A 16,212-nucleotide genomic window follows, 5' to 3' on the forward strand; every position below is an offset into this window, starting at 1 on the left:
GTGCCAAGGCAAAGGGCAGGAGCAGTTGTGACGGATCGGTCCATGTCTGGGCATATCTGAGGGCATCCACTCAGGATGAATTGTTCAAACTCGGGGCTCCTTGCAACCCCTGACTGGTGGCCCTTCCCAAACAGGCCACAACCAGTTGCACCGAGCGCTTCAGCTGCCTGTCTGGCCAGCAAGAAGCCTCACGAGCAAAACCCCTCCGACACCGCAGCTCTTCCTGTCCCCAATCAGCCCCAGGCCTGCACACAGGAGAGGGGTTATAGAACCCGATCTCACCTACCCCGAACGGGTTCTTCCAGTCCCAAGAAAGCAGGCACAGTTCCCAGGTCAATTTACCCTCTGGCTCTTACCCACAAGCCCACGCTGAGCCAATCCTTTAGAATCTACAATCAAAAGGTTTATTACTAAGAAAGAAAAGCATGAGAGTGAGGTTGTTAAAGGATAATAGATTACATGCATCAAATCTCCCAGTTCTCGATAGAAGCTCGTAGCAGAGATGTTATAACTGCTGGCTTAAAAGTCTTTGGCTTACATCCTACGTCAGGATGGGTCCAAAGTTCTTTCTGGCTTGTGATTCCCTGCAAGGCTGCCTCTGGGATCAAGAGCTGAGCTGAAGACCAGTATGAGGGTGCCACATGGCACTTACATTCCTCTCCTGGCATCTTCCTGGCCAGAGCAGGTCACTGCAGGTCACATGGTCCATTGACCTATCCTTGCATCTCAAGTCAGCAACCATTATCCTGGCTGGCTTGCAGATATCCAGGCGTTCCTTCAGGTGTGTCTCCGGCACTGAGAAATCTATTGTCCCTGGAGCCTTGCTAATTAGCATAGCCACTGGCTGAGCATCCCTTGCCCAGTGCTCTGCCACAGACAGAGAATTTTCCAGCATCCCTACAGAGTCCATGTTTATAACTCCACACACAGATATTATACAATTACATGAATAGCAGACACAGAATCAGTAGAACAGAAGCTTTCATGTGACACCTCACATGGCCCCCTTTGTATGCCCTTTGGGGCAAATATGCCCCTCCCCCCATGGGTGCAGCAATGATCTGGCTACTCCCCTTAAAATTCAGTAACGTGACAGCGGTGGGGGGAGGGGCAGTTGAAGGGCTGTCACTTGACAGCCTCTTGGACAAACCAGTCAGGATCTCCTGCCAGAGGCGCCAAGATCTACTGGTAGATCCTGATCGACTAGGGGTGACCACTGCCCGATGCCCAGAGGGCAGTGTTACATCTGTGTAACCTTCGCCATCTGATCCTTACTGGGGGGATACCACAGCTTTGAAGCCTGGTCCAGGGGAGTGGGCAAAGCAGGAACGGGGAGGGGAAGGAGGTGTGGGCTGGCCAGGTGGCTGCACAGCCGGCTAGAGAGAAGTGATGCTTTTAAGGGGTATGTGACTCCCCCCCCCCCCATGCTTTATGAAAGGGACGTACGGACACGAATGTACGTAACTCAACGGTGCTTTGAGAGAATCATTGTGTGTAACCCGTCCATTGGATGTCACGACCCGCTGGGTCTGTTGCTCTTACTTCCATGTAGGCATCCATGTGGTGTGTAAAATTAGACACATGAAGTGGGGAATACGTTGTGGGTTTAAATGTGTGAAAGAGAGACATGGATGGTGGTACCCTCATGATGAGCAGCTGTTAAACAATCTCTTTGGTCCTTAAGTCTGAAGAGCGGTTGGTAGGCAGGGGCCTCAATTCCTTAACAAAAAGAATAGGAGAGGAGGGGCCCGGATCTTTTGGCTGAGCCGCACCTGAGGGAAGAAGCCAAAGACCCCAGCAGGGAGACAGACCTAGTTTGGGGGGAACAGCTGGAGAAGAGATTTGAGGGTGAGTGTGAAGAGTTTGCTCTGAGATATCAGTGGAGAATTAGCCAAGCGGTTTTGTTTCTTCTGATTTGTAACCGACTCTACTCGGCCTGTTCTCACTTATCACCACGTCAACCCCACTGCTGGTACTTAATGCAATCACTTTTATTTCCTATCAAGCCCAGTGTAAATGATTGTTACCTGGAGGGGCAACCAGTGGGCACATTCCCCCGTTCATTGCTGGAGGGGGTTACCCAGGTCGTTCATTGGGGTTTGATCCCCTCTGGGGAGGGGTGTCCCAGGGAGCTGGGCCCTAAACTTCACTCTCCTTGAACCTGAAGAGGTTCAGTGTCTGTGCTGCTTCTTGCGGGAGGGAGGGGGGCAGGGACTTTAACTCGGGGCCTTGGCTGGGGGCAGCCAGGGAGCTGGCCCAGCAGGACCAGGTGGTGAGGAACTCAAGGAAGGTGAGTGGCAGTGGCCGTGTCAGCACCTGGGGAGGCGTCTGTGACCGCCCCCCATCCCAGGAAAGTGCGTCTTCTCTCCAGCTGCCTGTTGCATGGCTTCCCCTGGTCAGTCCTTCAGCCACCTGATGAGTGGGGGATGAGCACTGAGCTCTGGGGTGGAAAACCAGGGAGGGGAGGAAGCCCGACCACACTTGAGAGGAGGGCAGCCAGAGAATAGGGCAGGAAGAGCTGGAACTGAGCTGAGCCGGGGGTGATCCAGGGACTGGACCTGTCAATGGCCAGCTGCATGCAGCCCCATGAGTCAACAGTGTGATGCTGTTGCAAAAAAAGCAAATATGATTCTAGGTTGTATCAACAGGTGTGTTGTAAGCAAAACTCGTGAAGACATTCTGCCGCTCTACTCTGCACTAGTTAGGCCTCAGCTGGAGTACTGTGTCCAGTTCTGGGCGCCACATTTCAAGAAAGATGTGGAGAAATTGGAAAGGGTACAGAGAAGAGCGACAAGAATGATTAAAGGTTTAGAGAACATGACCTATGAAGCCAGGCTTCATGAACTGGGCTTGTTTAGCTTGGAAAAAAGAAGATTAAGGGGGGACATGATAGCGGTTTTCAAATATCTAAAAGGGTGTCACAAGGAGGAAGGAGAAAATTTGTTCCTCTTGGTTTCTGAGGACAGGACAAGGAGTAATGGGCTTAAAGTGCAGCAGGGGAGGTTTAGATTGGACATTAGGAAAAAATTCCTAACTGTCAGGGTGGTCAAATATTGGAATAAATTGCCAAGGGAGGTGGTGGAATCTCCCTCTCTGGAGATATTTAAGAACAGGTTAGATAGACATCTGTCAGGGATGGTGTAGACGGAGCTTGGTCCTGCCTTGAGGGCGGGGTGCTGGACTCGATGACCTCTCGAGGTCCCTTCCAGTCCTATTATTCTATGATTCTATGATTCTATAAGGCACCATGACATTTGGGGCAATTTGGTGCCCCAAAACTCCTTGTGCCTATGCAGCTTTGAGTTTTACCTGTCAGAGCACCAGGAGAAAATGTTTAGATCCTTTTTGGGGTAACAAGCCGAAACAGCCTGCTCCGGATCTGTTTGGTCCTCACTCCGTAGATGATGGGGTTTAGCATGGGTGGCACCAGGAGGTAAATGTTGACAATGAGAATGTGAAAATGCAGGGGTATATTGTGGCCAAACCGGGATGTGAGGGAGGCGAAGAGAGTTGGAGTGTAAAATGTTAAGATGACACAGATGTGGGAAGTGCAGGTCCCAAAAGTCTTGAGCCGGGCATCCTTTGTGGGGAGGCTGAAGATGGCCCTGAGGATCCGGACATAGGTCCCAGCAATGAATAACACATCCAGACCGATCCTACAGAGTAGCACAAAGAGTCCATAGTAGCTACTGGCACGGATGTCAGCACAGGCCAGCTTCACCACATCCATGTGTTCGCAGTGCGTGTAGGGGATGATATTGGTTCTGCAATACGGCCACTGCCTCGCCAGGAAGGGGTAGGGTAATGCGAGAATGCCACCACGCAGCACCACAACCAGACTGATCTTGGCCACCACCGCATTTGTCAGAATGCTGGAATGTCTCAGAGGATAGCAAATGGCCACGTAGCGATCCAAAGCCATGGCCACGAAGATCCCAGACTCGATCGCTGAGAAGGAATGAACCAAGTACAACTGGGTGAGGCAGACATTGAAATCGATCTCCTTGGAATTGAACCAGAAGATGCTCAGCATTTTCGGCAGGGTGGAGGTGGACAGGACCAGGTCGGTGATGGCCAGCATGCAGAGGAAATAGTACATGGGCTCATGGAGGCTCAAATCGATCTTCACAATGAACAGGATGGTGAGATTCCCCAAGATGGTGATGACGTACATGAAGCAGAAGGGGATGGCGATCCAGACATAGGCCGCTTCCAGGCCAGGAATACCCAGCAAGACAAAGGTGGAGGGGTTGGTGAAGTGGGTTGTGTTGGACTCTGACATGGAGCAGGGGAGAAGGTGTCCAACTCTCAGGTAGAAGGGTGTCAATTGCACGTCCTGTGTGGGCCCAGGATCTACAGCAAAGGTCGCGGTACTAGTGTCTGAAAGGACAGAGAACGTTTGTGTGAGGCATGACATGCACTGAGGGAGGCTGTTCTCATGGTGAAGCAGTTTGGTTGTTCATCACACACTGAAAAATGACCTTTTCATTGTTCAGAGAAATGAATTGTGAACTGCCCCCGCCATGTTTTATGAAATTGACGTATGGACACGGATGGGTATAACTTGAAGATGCTGTGGACAAAATACCTCAAGTAACCCATCAATTACAATGTCTCAATCTGCTGGATCTGCATTGCTTATTTTGGTGTGTGTATCTCTCTTGTATATAGAGTTAGATATATGGGGTAGGGAATAATTCATGGTTTTAAATGTGCAAACAGAAGCCATCAAGGGTGTTTTCAAGTGATCATCCAGACACTGAGAGAAACAGCCCCTTTTTGTCCTTCGAGTCTTAGCAGTGGTTGGTGTTAGGAAGTCGTGTGAGCCCCCCAACTGGTAGGGGCTGACCAGGTAACTTTCCATGGAAGGGAATAATGTAAAAGAGAGAATTCCTGCCTGAAAGGGAGCCTATTTAAGATGTAAAGTTTTTCAGTTCTTGGTCTTTGGCTGGCATGGCACACCCAAGAGAATGCACCAGAGACCTCCGGGTAAAAAGGAACTGCCCTGCTTTGGAGGCTTAGCTGGAAGAACAATTTTAGGAACATTTGTAATAAACGTTAGAACTAGCTCTGCCTTTTTTGTGATTTTAAATTTGTAACCTACTTTGCTCTGCCTGTGCTCACTTGCAGCCACTTAAATCCTTCTGCTTCTGCTGAATAAAATCACTTTTATTTTCTACCAGCTGGACTTATCCAGCGTTGCTCAGGAAACCGGAGGAACAAAATTTAGAAAATTTAGGAAAGGAGGAGACCCTGAGCCAGGGGACCCCCAGAGCCACAGATCCTGGGGGCTGATGGCTCCTGGCCCACATCTGACCCTCTGAGTCATAGAATAATAGAATCATAGAACCATAGAGTTGGAAGAGACCTCAGAAGGTCATCGAGTCCAGCCCCCTGCCCTAGGCAGGACCAACCCCAACTAAATCAACCCAGCCAGGGCTTTGTCAAGCCGAGACTTAAATACCTCTAGGGATGGAGACTCCACTACTTCCCTAGGTAACCCATTCCAGTGCTTCACCACTTTCCTAGTGAAATAATTTTCCTAATATCTAACTTGGACCTCCCCGACTGTAACTTAAGACCATTGCTCCTTGTTCTGCCATCTGCCCACACTGAGAACAGCCTCTCTTCATCTTCTTTGGAACCTCCCTTCAGGAAGTTGAAGGCTGCTCTCAAATCCCCCCTCACTCTTCGCTTCTGCAGACTAAACAGACCCAACTCCCTCAGCCTCTCCTCATAGGTCATGTGCTCCAGCCCCCGAATCATTTTGGTTGCCCTCCGCTGGGCCCTCTCCAAAGCGTCCACATCCTTTTAGTAGTGGGGGGCCCAGAACTGGACACAATACTCCAGATGTGGCCTCACCAGAGCTGAATAAAGGGGAATGATGACATCTCTGGATCTGCTGGCAATGCTCCTCTTAATGCTCCTCTTAAAGCAACTGAGAGCAGCAGGATCCTCCTCCCCCCAGGACCCAGCAGCCAGCCCCCGGTAGAACAGTACACAGCCATGCAGCCAGTAGCAAGGGGACTTCTCTTTGCAAGGTTGGCTCAGGGACCCACCTGCCCTGCCTTGGCAAGCAAAAGCTCGGAGCTCACATCTAACCCCAATGGCTGGAACCAGACCCAGAAGAGCCCCCTCACAGTACGAACAGCAACCGGCTGGCGTCACAGCAGTGTAATGCATGGAGGGTTTAACCCGGCCCCTCCGCCCTGCGCTGCAGCAGGCACACGGATTCCTTCTGTCCTTCTGCGGCAGGACGGGACCCCAATCGGGTCCAAAAGTACCTTAAAACCTTCTCCTGGAGGAAAGGGTATCCCATGCAAAGTCTGGCTGTGGTAGCTCTTATAGGGTACGCCTAAACTACATGGCTCTGTTGATGGACCCATGTAGATATGTTTGTTCGGCAAAGAGAAATGAAGCAGCAATTTAAATAATCGCGGCTTCATTTAAATTTACATGGCTGCCACGATGAGCCGACAAACAGCTGATCAGCTGTTTGTCGGCTCAGCACGCTAGTCTGGACACTCCCCTGCCGACCTGAAAGCCCTTTATCAACCTACCTGATAAACCTCATCCTACGAGGCATAACGGGGAGGTCGATAAAGGGCTTTCAGGTCGGCGCGGGAGCATCCAGACTAGCACGCTGAGCTGACAAATAGCTGATCAGCTGTTTGTCAGCTCAGCGCGGCAGCCATGTAAATTTAAATGAAGCCGCGATTATTTAAATCGCAGCTTCATTTCCCTTTGCCATCAGCCTAATCTACATGGCTCCGTCGATGGCGCCATGTAATTTAGACACACCCTAGGGTCCAAGTTATTAGAGCACAAACATACAAACATTCTCCTTTAGATATTCGATTAAGCCCAGTGTAAACAATTGTACCTGGGGAAGCAATCAGCGTGCGCATCCCCCTTCCATTGCTCAAGGGGGCCTACCCAAGTCACTCATTGGGAGTTCTGATCCCGTTTGGGGAGGGGTATCCCAGGAACCTGGGCCTGAAACTACATTGTCCTAAAGAGGTTCTGTGTCTGTACTGCTCCGGGGGGGGGGGGGGGGGGGACACTGATCTCAGCTCAGGGCCTTGGCTAGGGGAGACCAGGTGGTGAGAAGCCCTAGAGAGCAGGAAGGTGAGTGGCAGAGGTTTTGTCAGCACCCCGTGGGGTCTCTGTGACCACACCCATCACAGACCCCACTCCTGCAATTCCGCAGTATATGGTGCTGCCTGTGTCAATCATGTCTACACCTCGTGCTGTGGGAAGCCATGCAAGAAAACAGCAGGAAACACATCTCAGGGAAAACACCCGGTCCTCACTGCTATCAGCACCATGGAAACCCCCGCTCATTGCCAGCCGAGGCTGAAGGAAAGCCCATGTTTGATGGCGGAGGAATGGGATGGAGAATCACCTTGTCGGACATGTGCTCAGCTTTGGTCTCCACAGAGGGTACAGCAGATAGAAAGGGAGATCAGAGAAAGACGATGGGACAGGGGGAGGCCGCCATGTGCAGGGCCAACCAAAAAGTCTGGGATTGTTTGGGAGAGGAGAGAAAACAAGGGAATATATGATAGAGGAGAAGAAAACAAAGAACAGAACTGATCGCGTTGCATTGGCCAAGGAGAGAGCAGTTCCCAGCCAGTGATATCCATATATCATCACAACCGATTCGGGGAAATGTGAGCTAGAAACACGGGAATGCAAATTGGGCGTCCTTTTGGATGAGGTTAGTAGGGATCTCAAAAGTCACAAGTCTACAGTTAAGTAAGTGTGAAGCATTCATGAAAAAATCAGTTCTGTGCCGAATGTAAGGCTGTAAATGGCGGATAGCAATCTATAACAAATGGGGGCAAGGGAAAGCAGAGGGCAAGCAATACAAATCGGGCACTGAGAAAATTGATAGGGGATGTTAAAGCTATCAGGGGAAAAGCCATTCTTGGCCATGCTAAGGATCACAAGCAGGAGTTAATTAATTATATTAGGATCCAAGAACTCTGTGGCTACGTCTAGACTGGCAGGATTTTCCGCAAATGCTTTTAATGGAAAAGTTTTCTGTTAAAAGCATTTGCGGAAAAGAGCGTTTAGATTGGCACGGATGCTTTTCCGCAAAAGCACTTTTTGAAGAAAAGCGTCCGTGCCAATCTAGACGCACTTTTGCGGAAAAAAGACCTGAACACCATTTTCGTGATTGGGGCTTTTTGGCGCAAAATGAATCTGAGCTGTCTACACTGGCTCTTTTGCGCAAATCATTTGCGCAAAAGGACTTTTGCCCGAACGGGAGCAGCATAGTATTTCCGCGACAACACTGACAATCTTACATGAGATCGTCAGTGTTCTTGCGGAAATTCAAGCAGCCAGTGTAGACAGCTGGCAACTGCTTTTGCAGAAAAACTTGCCAGTCTAGACACAGCCTGTAAGTTTAGTCCAATTCCTAGCGGGAGAAAGGAAACTAGTTAATGTTGCAGAAAAGGTAAATGTGTACAAGACGTAGGGTTTGGGGGATTTGTGCATTTGAAAAGAAGCAGAATAAGCTACCTATCCCACATAAGGGGAGGAGACTGACCGATCAACCAGACATCTCATTCAGAAGCAGAAGTTCTCAGCCTGCTTTTGCAGAGCCGGAAACAGTCAAAAAAGGCAAATAGAGGGAAGTTTCTGTCTCAACATAAACTATTCAAAATAAAGGCAAACTTTGAACAAAGATTTGACACAATTAGGAGACAATGGAAACCTTGGAATGGGATTCACTCCAAAGTAAGTCTTAGGAAGGGACAGTCAGTTGCACACACACAAAATGGAAAGTGACTCCCAGGGAGAAGTCTTGGGGAAGACAAAATAAATATGAATAAACAGTGTAACACAGCTGAAACCAAAAAGCAATATCGTCCTGGGATGCATTAGCAGGAGTGTTGTAAGCAAGAGCCAAGACTCTGCACTGCTTAGGTCTCAGTTGGAGTACTGGGTCCAGTCCTGGGCACCACATTTCAGGAAAGATTGAACAGGGTCCGGAGAAGAGCAACAAAATAATTGAAGGCCTAGAAACCATGAGCTATGGGGGAAAGCTGAAGGATCTGGGCTTGTTTAGTTTGGAAAAGAGAAGGCTGAGAGAGGACATGGTAGCCGCTTCCAAGTACCTGCGGGGCTGTTACAAGGAAGAGGGAGAACAATTTATTAAAGATCTAGAAATGGAGCTGTGGGGAGCAGGGTCTGCAGGCGAGGGGGACGCGCTTCCCACCGCTCTCCTGGGCAGGGCACAGAGGGACAGAGCCACGCAGAGCTGTGGGAGTGGTGCCTGGGGATGGTCGGTGTCAGCAAAATGTCTCCCAGCCACAGTCCCATTCTCCTCAGCAGCTGTGTGTGGCCGGGGGCTGCAGGTTGCCCAGCACCGGCCTGGAACTGCTCAGCTCTGGGTGAGGAAAGGGGACGGGACTCATGGGCCTCCCACATCCCTGCCAGGCCTAGGACTCTATGTTTCTGTGTTTCTATGTTTCTATGGTAGCACAATAGAACACGGTCCCATTCTCCTCAGCAGCTGTGTGTGGCCGGGGGCTGCAGCTTGCCCAGCACCGGCCTAGGACTGACCAGCCCTGTGTGAGGAAAGGGGCCGGGGCTGGAGGGCCTCCCATGGTCCCTGCCAGGCCTGGGATTGTATGTCTCTCTATGTTCCTAAGATAAAGGAGATGAGAGCCCCATGTCCTGGAACAAACAGAGCCTGGAATAGACAACTGCCTCGTGGGGAGCTCCCAGTGCCGGGCTGTGGCCAAGGGACGCTGGGATTCCTGGTCGTGTGAACAGCAGAGCTGTGAGCTGGCACAGGGGCAGGGTTTCCCCCTTGCACACGGCATCGGTGAAAGCGCCTGGGTGAGATCGCGGGACCCGAACTGGGAGCGGGGGAGGAAAAGAGCCGCACAGATGGGGGGAGGCTGCGTCAAATCCCATCCAGAGAGAGACCCAAACCCTCATCTCATTGTTGTATCAAACTAGGCTCAGGCAGAGACTGGGCTGGGGCGGAACCACCGGGAATGTCGGGCGCTGGGATCTCACCGAGATGAGAAGCGCCAGGCCCAGAGGCTGGAGGCTGAAGCCAGACGAATTCCAGCTGGAAATCCAGGCTAACGGCTGAGCCCTGAGCGTGATTCACCCTGCGGAGAGACTGCAAGGGGAGGGCTGGATTCTCCAACTCCCAGTGCTGGCAGAGCCAGGCCGGAGGCTGTTCTGGGTGTTGGCTTGAGGGCTTGTTGGGACTGAAAGCATCACAGCAGCTCGGCTGTGGCGCTTCACCGGAGCCCCCGGGAACCGTGGTCTTGCCTCTGCTGAAAAGGGGGTTCAATGGTTGCAGGGCGGAACCCTGGCACCTCCACGCTTCCCAGGAAAGAGCCCCACGGTCAGCCAGAGCCCTGCCATGCCGGAGGAGGAGGGGACAGCGTCTGTGCAGGGCACGCAGCTGCCTCCTCAGCTCTTTATCCATTCTTACTCCAAGGGGAGTTTTGTTTCAGTGAGGCCTGAGCAAAGTCCTAGGCACAGCCCCGTATTGTACATCGACTAATTCCTCAGCTCCAGAAGGATCCCCTGTGCCGCTGAAATGCAGCCACCTCTGGGTTGTAGCACATCATTAGGGATCAGCTGGGGTGCACAGAAAAGAGGACACAGTAGCAAACTCATCCCCTATGCCAAGGGACCTGGGATGTTTAGGAGTTCTGCAGAGCACAAAGGGCCCTAGACTGACTCTCTGACCCATCACACTCATGCCTCCCTGGGGCGGTGGAGCAGGGGAGCCCCTCAGTCAGAGCTGGTACCTGTGAGTGCGGAGAGGGACGTGTCTTCCCTGGAACCCCCCTCAGGCAGCCGCGTCCGCACCTCTCTCAGCCCAGCGCCTGCAGCAGCGTCCCGCGCCGAGAGCCGGCACAGGGCTGTGCACTGGTTATAACAGCTCTGGGCCGTCCCGGGGGGGTTCTCTCAGCCTCGGGCCGGGGGGAGAAGCAGCATCTGGAAGCCAACAGGCTGGAGACTGGAGACACTGCAACCAGCGTCTCTGTGTCCATGTCTGGGCTTCTGGGCTATTTATCCAGTTTTTGGTATAATTAGCAATTCATGGAACTGTGGTTCTGTACCCTGCATGCCCCCCCCCCCCATGTGGCACCTCTCTGCAGGGAGGGATGTGCCACCCTCTCCACCCCCGACCCCCCGTCAGTATGGTTCTCATCTGCATGGAGATGGGTGTGTGCTCCCTTACCTGGGCCAGCCTGGGGCTTGTAGGGGAGAATAGTGTGCCCCCCCCCACACACACACCCTAGCTAGAAGGGAGGCTCCATGCCCCCAGCTAGGACAGGGCTGCTGGAAAATGCACTTCTTCCCCCATCTCCCCATGCCAGCTGCCCTCTCCAGAGAGCCTCTTCCAGCCCAGCTCTGTGCCAGGCACAGCTGCTAATTCAAGGTCCCTCGGCCCTGTGCCCCCCGCTGCCACCGGAGGACTGACCTGGCTCAGTACCTGCCTGGTCCCACTGCAGCTTGGAGCAACCCATCACATCGCTTGTCCCACACCAGGGTGGCTGCTTGCTGGTTCCAGATGGCCAGCTGGATCTTGGTGAGCAGGTCAGGCCACATGGGAGGTGTCAAACCCCCACCTCTTCCGTTCCTCCCCTTTTGCCCTGACCACCCACCTCACAGGCCAGCCCTGGGCTGGACCCCAGTGTCTTTGGGATCACCTAGGACAGGAGATGCTCCCACCACTTCTCTGACCCATGATCAGCACACAAAGCTCAAGCCAAACCCAACTGTTTGCACAACGGATAGAAAACTGGGGAGGAAACAGAACATTTCATGGAAGAAAGACACACCCCCTCTGTGGGCACCGGGACGTCACAAACTGCATCTCCAGGAGGTCAAGAAGGTCCACAGTCTGCTCCTCACACATCCCAGGCCTCCTGCCCAGGCCTGGCTGTGCTCTCTCCCTGTGCTGGGCCCTCTGTCCATAACCCATCTCACGCCCCAGTGGTTCACTGTGCTCAGCTGCTGTGTTACTTGTGGTGTGGCCGGGGTCCACCCTCCTGGCTCCCTGCCCCAGCTCCCAGTCCTGCCTTAGCTCTGCTGCTCTGCCTGCAGCCCCTATTCCAGCTCAGCATCACTTCTGCTCTGCCTCCCACCCAGATTCACCCTCTCGGCTGCTTCTCTGGCCGCTGTCGTTCCAGTGTCTGCTCTCTGCCTCCAGCTCAGCTTGAAAGCCTGCCAGATTACCACTGTGCAAATGGCCCGATGTCACTTACAAAACCAATGCAAAGGGCCCAGTCCACCAGCTGTTTTATTACCATGTTGGTCGACATGTCCACTAGCACCACAAAGCTTTCGTTAGATACCTACCAAAGGGCTGAGTTCTTTTCTTAAGAAAAGGACAAGTAGGTGATTATTCACATTAGCAAACAACGGCGAATCACAGTGTTAAACTAGTCCGAAGGAGACCAACATGCATGTAGCACAATAATAACGTTCTCGTGCTTTTCATTTCTGAAGCCGTTCAGTGGCAGTGGCCAATGTCGATGGTTCATGCTGAATTACTTTGTTGCGGGTAGGCTCTAGAAGGCAACATTTTACGCTCACAGTCATTCTCAGAAGTCGAATGCTTCGGCTGATGTTCAAGCCTAGGAGCAGTGGCACTATAATCACTTCTTTCACTGGTGCAAACTATCCGAACAGATTTTACATTGCTTCCTATATGCCCCAGCATGAAGAACATTTTATAGACGTTCCTCTGGGATGTGGCTGCTCAGGTTTGTTTTATCAAGTTCATCTGAGAAAACCCTCTTTTGTCGGCAGTGTTGCTAAAAAGGAGCCAACACAATGAAAGGTCAAATGACCAAGTTCACTAACGTTTTTGACCTCAGCAGTAGCTTTGTGTTAAAGAGCTTCAACCCCAAATTGCTCATTTGATTTGTCCTAAGTTTGGAGCCAATGAACCATGGGCAGAACTTCCCCTGGCTGCTCCAACTCACCAAGATCTCCACAAAGATTGGGAAAAATGAGATATCAGGCAACTGATGTCATGGAGGCCCGAGATTGGGCCAGACAGTTGCGGTATGTTTTGTGGTCTGGAAGTCATGGCAAGGCAAAGTTGGGGTTTGCTGGGTTGGGAGCGGAAAGGTGACACTCAAACAGGTCAACGATGGTCAGGGAGAGGGAACCCAGCAATGGAGGAGCCGTGCTTGAGGACGGAGTAATAAGTGTTTCCTGACTCTTTGTTGTTTGCTAATTAATAGTTATTATCTGCCCCCTTTGACTATCTAGTCTTTAAATGTTTAGAGACTCGGTTTTTCCATGACAAATATTTTACCCGCTGCCTTTTCTTGTTCCCCCACTTCTCAGTTTTCCCTTCTTCCACTTATTTATTTTGTCCCTAGACATCCAACACTCCGGTCATCTGAAGAAGTGGGCTGTTCTCACAAAAGCTCATGACACCATCTACATGTTTTGTTAGTCTATAAAGTGCTACCAGACAATTCGTTGTTTTTTCAAGATACTAGGTATCAGGCACTTCTCAGACTGTGAACTTCCACAATGCTGAGCTCAGCCAAACCGGGACAGAACTCCCTTCCTTAACGAGGATGTGTCCTTCCCCCCCTCTTCTCACACACGGTGAATGCCAGTGACCCCACAAGAACAAACTCTACAGGTGTATTTGCCCACTTTGTCACGAAGCTCTTTGGTTTTGACCCCATAAATGATGGGGTTGAGCATGGGAGGAACAAGGAGATAGAGGTTGGCTGAGAAGATGTGAACATGGGGAGGGATGCCCTGGCCGAACCGATGGGTTAGGTAAGAGAAGAGGCTGGGAGTATAGGACGTCAGCATCACACAGAGGTGGGCCGTGCAGGTGCTGAGAGCTCTCTGGTGGCCTTTCTTGGAAGAAGTTCTGAGGATGGCCCAGATGATCAGCCCATAGGACAGGAGGATGAGGGTCAGGTCGAGCCCGGTGACTACAAATGCGATCACCAGACCATACATGCGGTTGACTGTGGTGTCCCCACACGACAGCTTCACCACAGCCATGTGCTCGCAGTACGTGTGGGGGATGACATGGCTGGCACAGAATGGCAGCCTGCTCAGGAGCAGGGGCATGGGCAGAATGAAGAGGATGGCTCTTATCAAACCCACCAGCCCTAGCGTAGCTACCCGGGCATTGCTGAGGATGGTGGTGTATCTCAGAGGGTTGCAGATGGCCACGTAGCGATCGAAGGCCATCGTCACCAGGACAGCTGACTGCATAACTGCAAATGTGTGAATGAAGAATGTCTGGGTGAGGCAGCCTTCCACAGTCACGCCCTTCACATTGAACCAAAATAGACACAGTGCTCTAGGCATGACGGAGGTGGACATGCCGATGTCGGTGAGCGCCAGCATGCAGATCAGCAAGTACATGGGCTTGTGCAGGGCCTGCTCCTTGCCTACCACAAGCACAACTGTGACGTTCCCCAGCAGGCCGATGACGTAGCACAGAGAGAAAGGGATGGAAATCCAGACGTGGGCAGCTTCCAGGCCTGGAAAACCCATTAGGATGAAAGTTGAAGAGCCAGCAGGCGTGCGATTGAAATCTGCCATGCATTGGTCAGGACGTTGGTGGGTCTAAGAAAGGCTCCGGGTGCCTGGGAAGGGAGAGAGGCACAGTGAGAGGGTCACCGACGTTATTACAAACAGGACAGTAAATATGTACAGTTGTGACCAATTTAGAAAGTGGGTAGCAGGGAAGTGGCAATATTTACAGGTGGCATCTAATCATTTTGGTCACAGTTGCATCAAGAGACATCGCTGGAGGGATCCAACCAAACCAGGTCACTGGGCATCCTGACGGAAGATGAACATCAAAGTCAGTAACTATAACATGTGCCTAGCAGAGGGAAAATGCTTGAGTTCCACAGAAACCTAACGAAGGTTTCATATAACTGTATAAACTGTGGACACTGAGACCCAGGAGGAGTGGGAGGTGGAACCTTGCAGAAAGCGCAATGCCCTCAGACCAGTAAGTCAATGTTTCATCTTCCTGTGGACTCCTTTGTGTAGTATGGTGCACCCTGCTCAGCCAGGATCCTGCAGAGCCAGAGGGGTTCAGAGAATGATGGACAGAGGTAGATGACAGGGATTGTTACCTTACAAAGGAGATGAATAAGATGGGCCATGAGAAATGTCTGGACACCAGTGACTGGTAGAGAGCAGATCACAACAGTGTTCTCCCTGGCTCCTGAGACACGTCCAAGGGACAAGCCATTCACCTAACCTGACACACGGCAAATTCCAAAGATTTGAAAAGATCCTTCCTTCCCCCAGTGCCAATCGACCCCGAGGCTCTCATTGCTGAAGGTAAATTAGAATGAAGGGTTTGGGCATTTGCATGGCCAGTGACACTCTCCAACCACACCCGTTACAGTTCACGGCCTGTTTTGGAAAGGGAAAGAGTCACTTTTCCCCTGCCCAAACTGACATTCTCCTCCTGGCCTCTGACTTTGTGCTCATCAAAATGGGCACAAGGCTCTTGGTATTCAAGGCCACGGACCCCACCGCTGTTGGAATATGTAAGAATGAACAGAGGTCTGGGATGACCATACTTTAGTGAGAAGTGGTCCAGCCAGAGCAGGCATTCTCCTTCAAACGTGTTTTCCCCCCACGTCCTGGCAGCCTAGAAAGCTAGATAAAGGGTCTGGCCAGAGCAGGTATTGTCCTTTCCGATATAGAAACCTGGGAAGAGCGATGCATGGAACAGGGTCTTCTTTGCTTTCCCTCATGTTATTCTCACTTGCTCTGAAAAAAGACTTTCTAGGTCCTATCCCCTGTAATCTCTGTAACCTGCTGGCTTGGGAAGTATGTTGTGTACAAAAGTGCTGATGTAACTGAAAATCCTGTAAACAGGAGCAGGTATAATAATATTCACCATCTGCCTATTAATATTCATGTCTAGGAGCTAACATCACTAAACGAGGATTCGGGGGAAGCAGTGACAGACGTGTGAATTCACATACTAAAATGGATAAAGGAGAGCACAGATGCCAAATCATCGCTCACTCGGAACGATGTGTCCAGGCTCCGAGGGGAACGACTATCTCCAATAAAAAGGTCCTATTACTCCATCTCCTCCTGGGCTGCCTCTGACTTCTCTGACATGCACATTCATTCCTCAGCGGGAGCCCGGGCAGCCCTGCCCAGTTACATTTACCCTCTGGCCACGGCATGAACCAG

At 51.5% G+C, this 16,212-nt stretch overlaps 2 protein-coding genes across 2 annotated transcripts; both read right to left on the reverse strand.

Moving 5' to 3' along the window:
* Positions 1-3,334: 3,334 nt before the first annotated feature.
* LOC102461782 (olfactory receptor 52R1-like) lies at positions 3,335-4,282 on the reverse strand. Its single transcript, XM_006118856.2, has one exon. It carries the CDS (start codon positions 4,280-4,282, stop codon positions 3,335-3,337), a length of 948 nt encoding a protein of 315 aa, XP_006118918.2.
* An 8,853-nt stretch (positions 4,283-13,135) lies between these two features.
* Positions 13,136-15,711, reverse strand: LOC102462005 (olfactory receptor 52P1-like). The gene has a single exon (XM_006118857.2). It carries the CDS (start codon positions 14,581-14,583, stop codon positions 13,612-13,614), a length of 972 nt encoding a protein of 323 aa, XP_006118919.2. The 5' UTR covers positions 14,584-15,711; the 3' UTR covers positions 13,136-13,611.
* Between the last annotated feature and the right edge of the window lie 501 nt (positions 15,712-16,212).

This window comes from Pelodiscus sinensis, chromosome 1 (assembly GCF_049634645.1).
Source record: "Pelodiscus sinensis isolate JC-2024 chromosome 1, ASM4963464v1, whole genome shotgun sequence".
NCBI lineage: Eukaryota > Metazoa > Chordata > Testudines > Trionychidae > Pelodiscus > Pelodiscus sinensis.

What these genes read in the sequence shown, in the direction of transcription:
- LOC102461782 (XM_006118856.2), bottom strand. Translation starts at nt 4,282, where the DNA reads ATGTCAGAGTCCAACACAACCCACTTCACCAACCCCTCCACCTTTGTC.
- LOC102462005 (XM_006118857.2), bottom strand. Translation starts at nt 14,583, where the DNA reads ATGGCAGATTTCAATCGCACGCCTGCTGGCTCTTCAACTTTCATCCTA.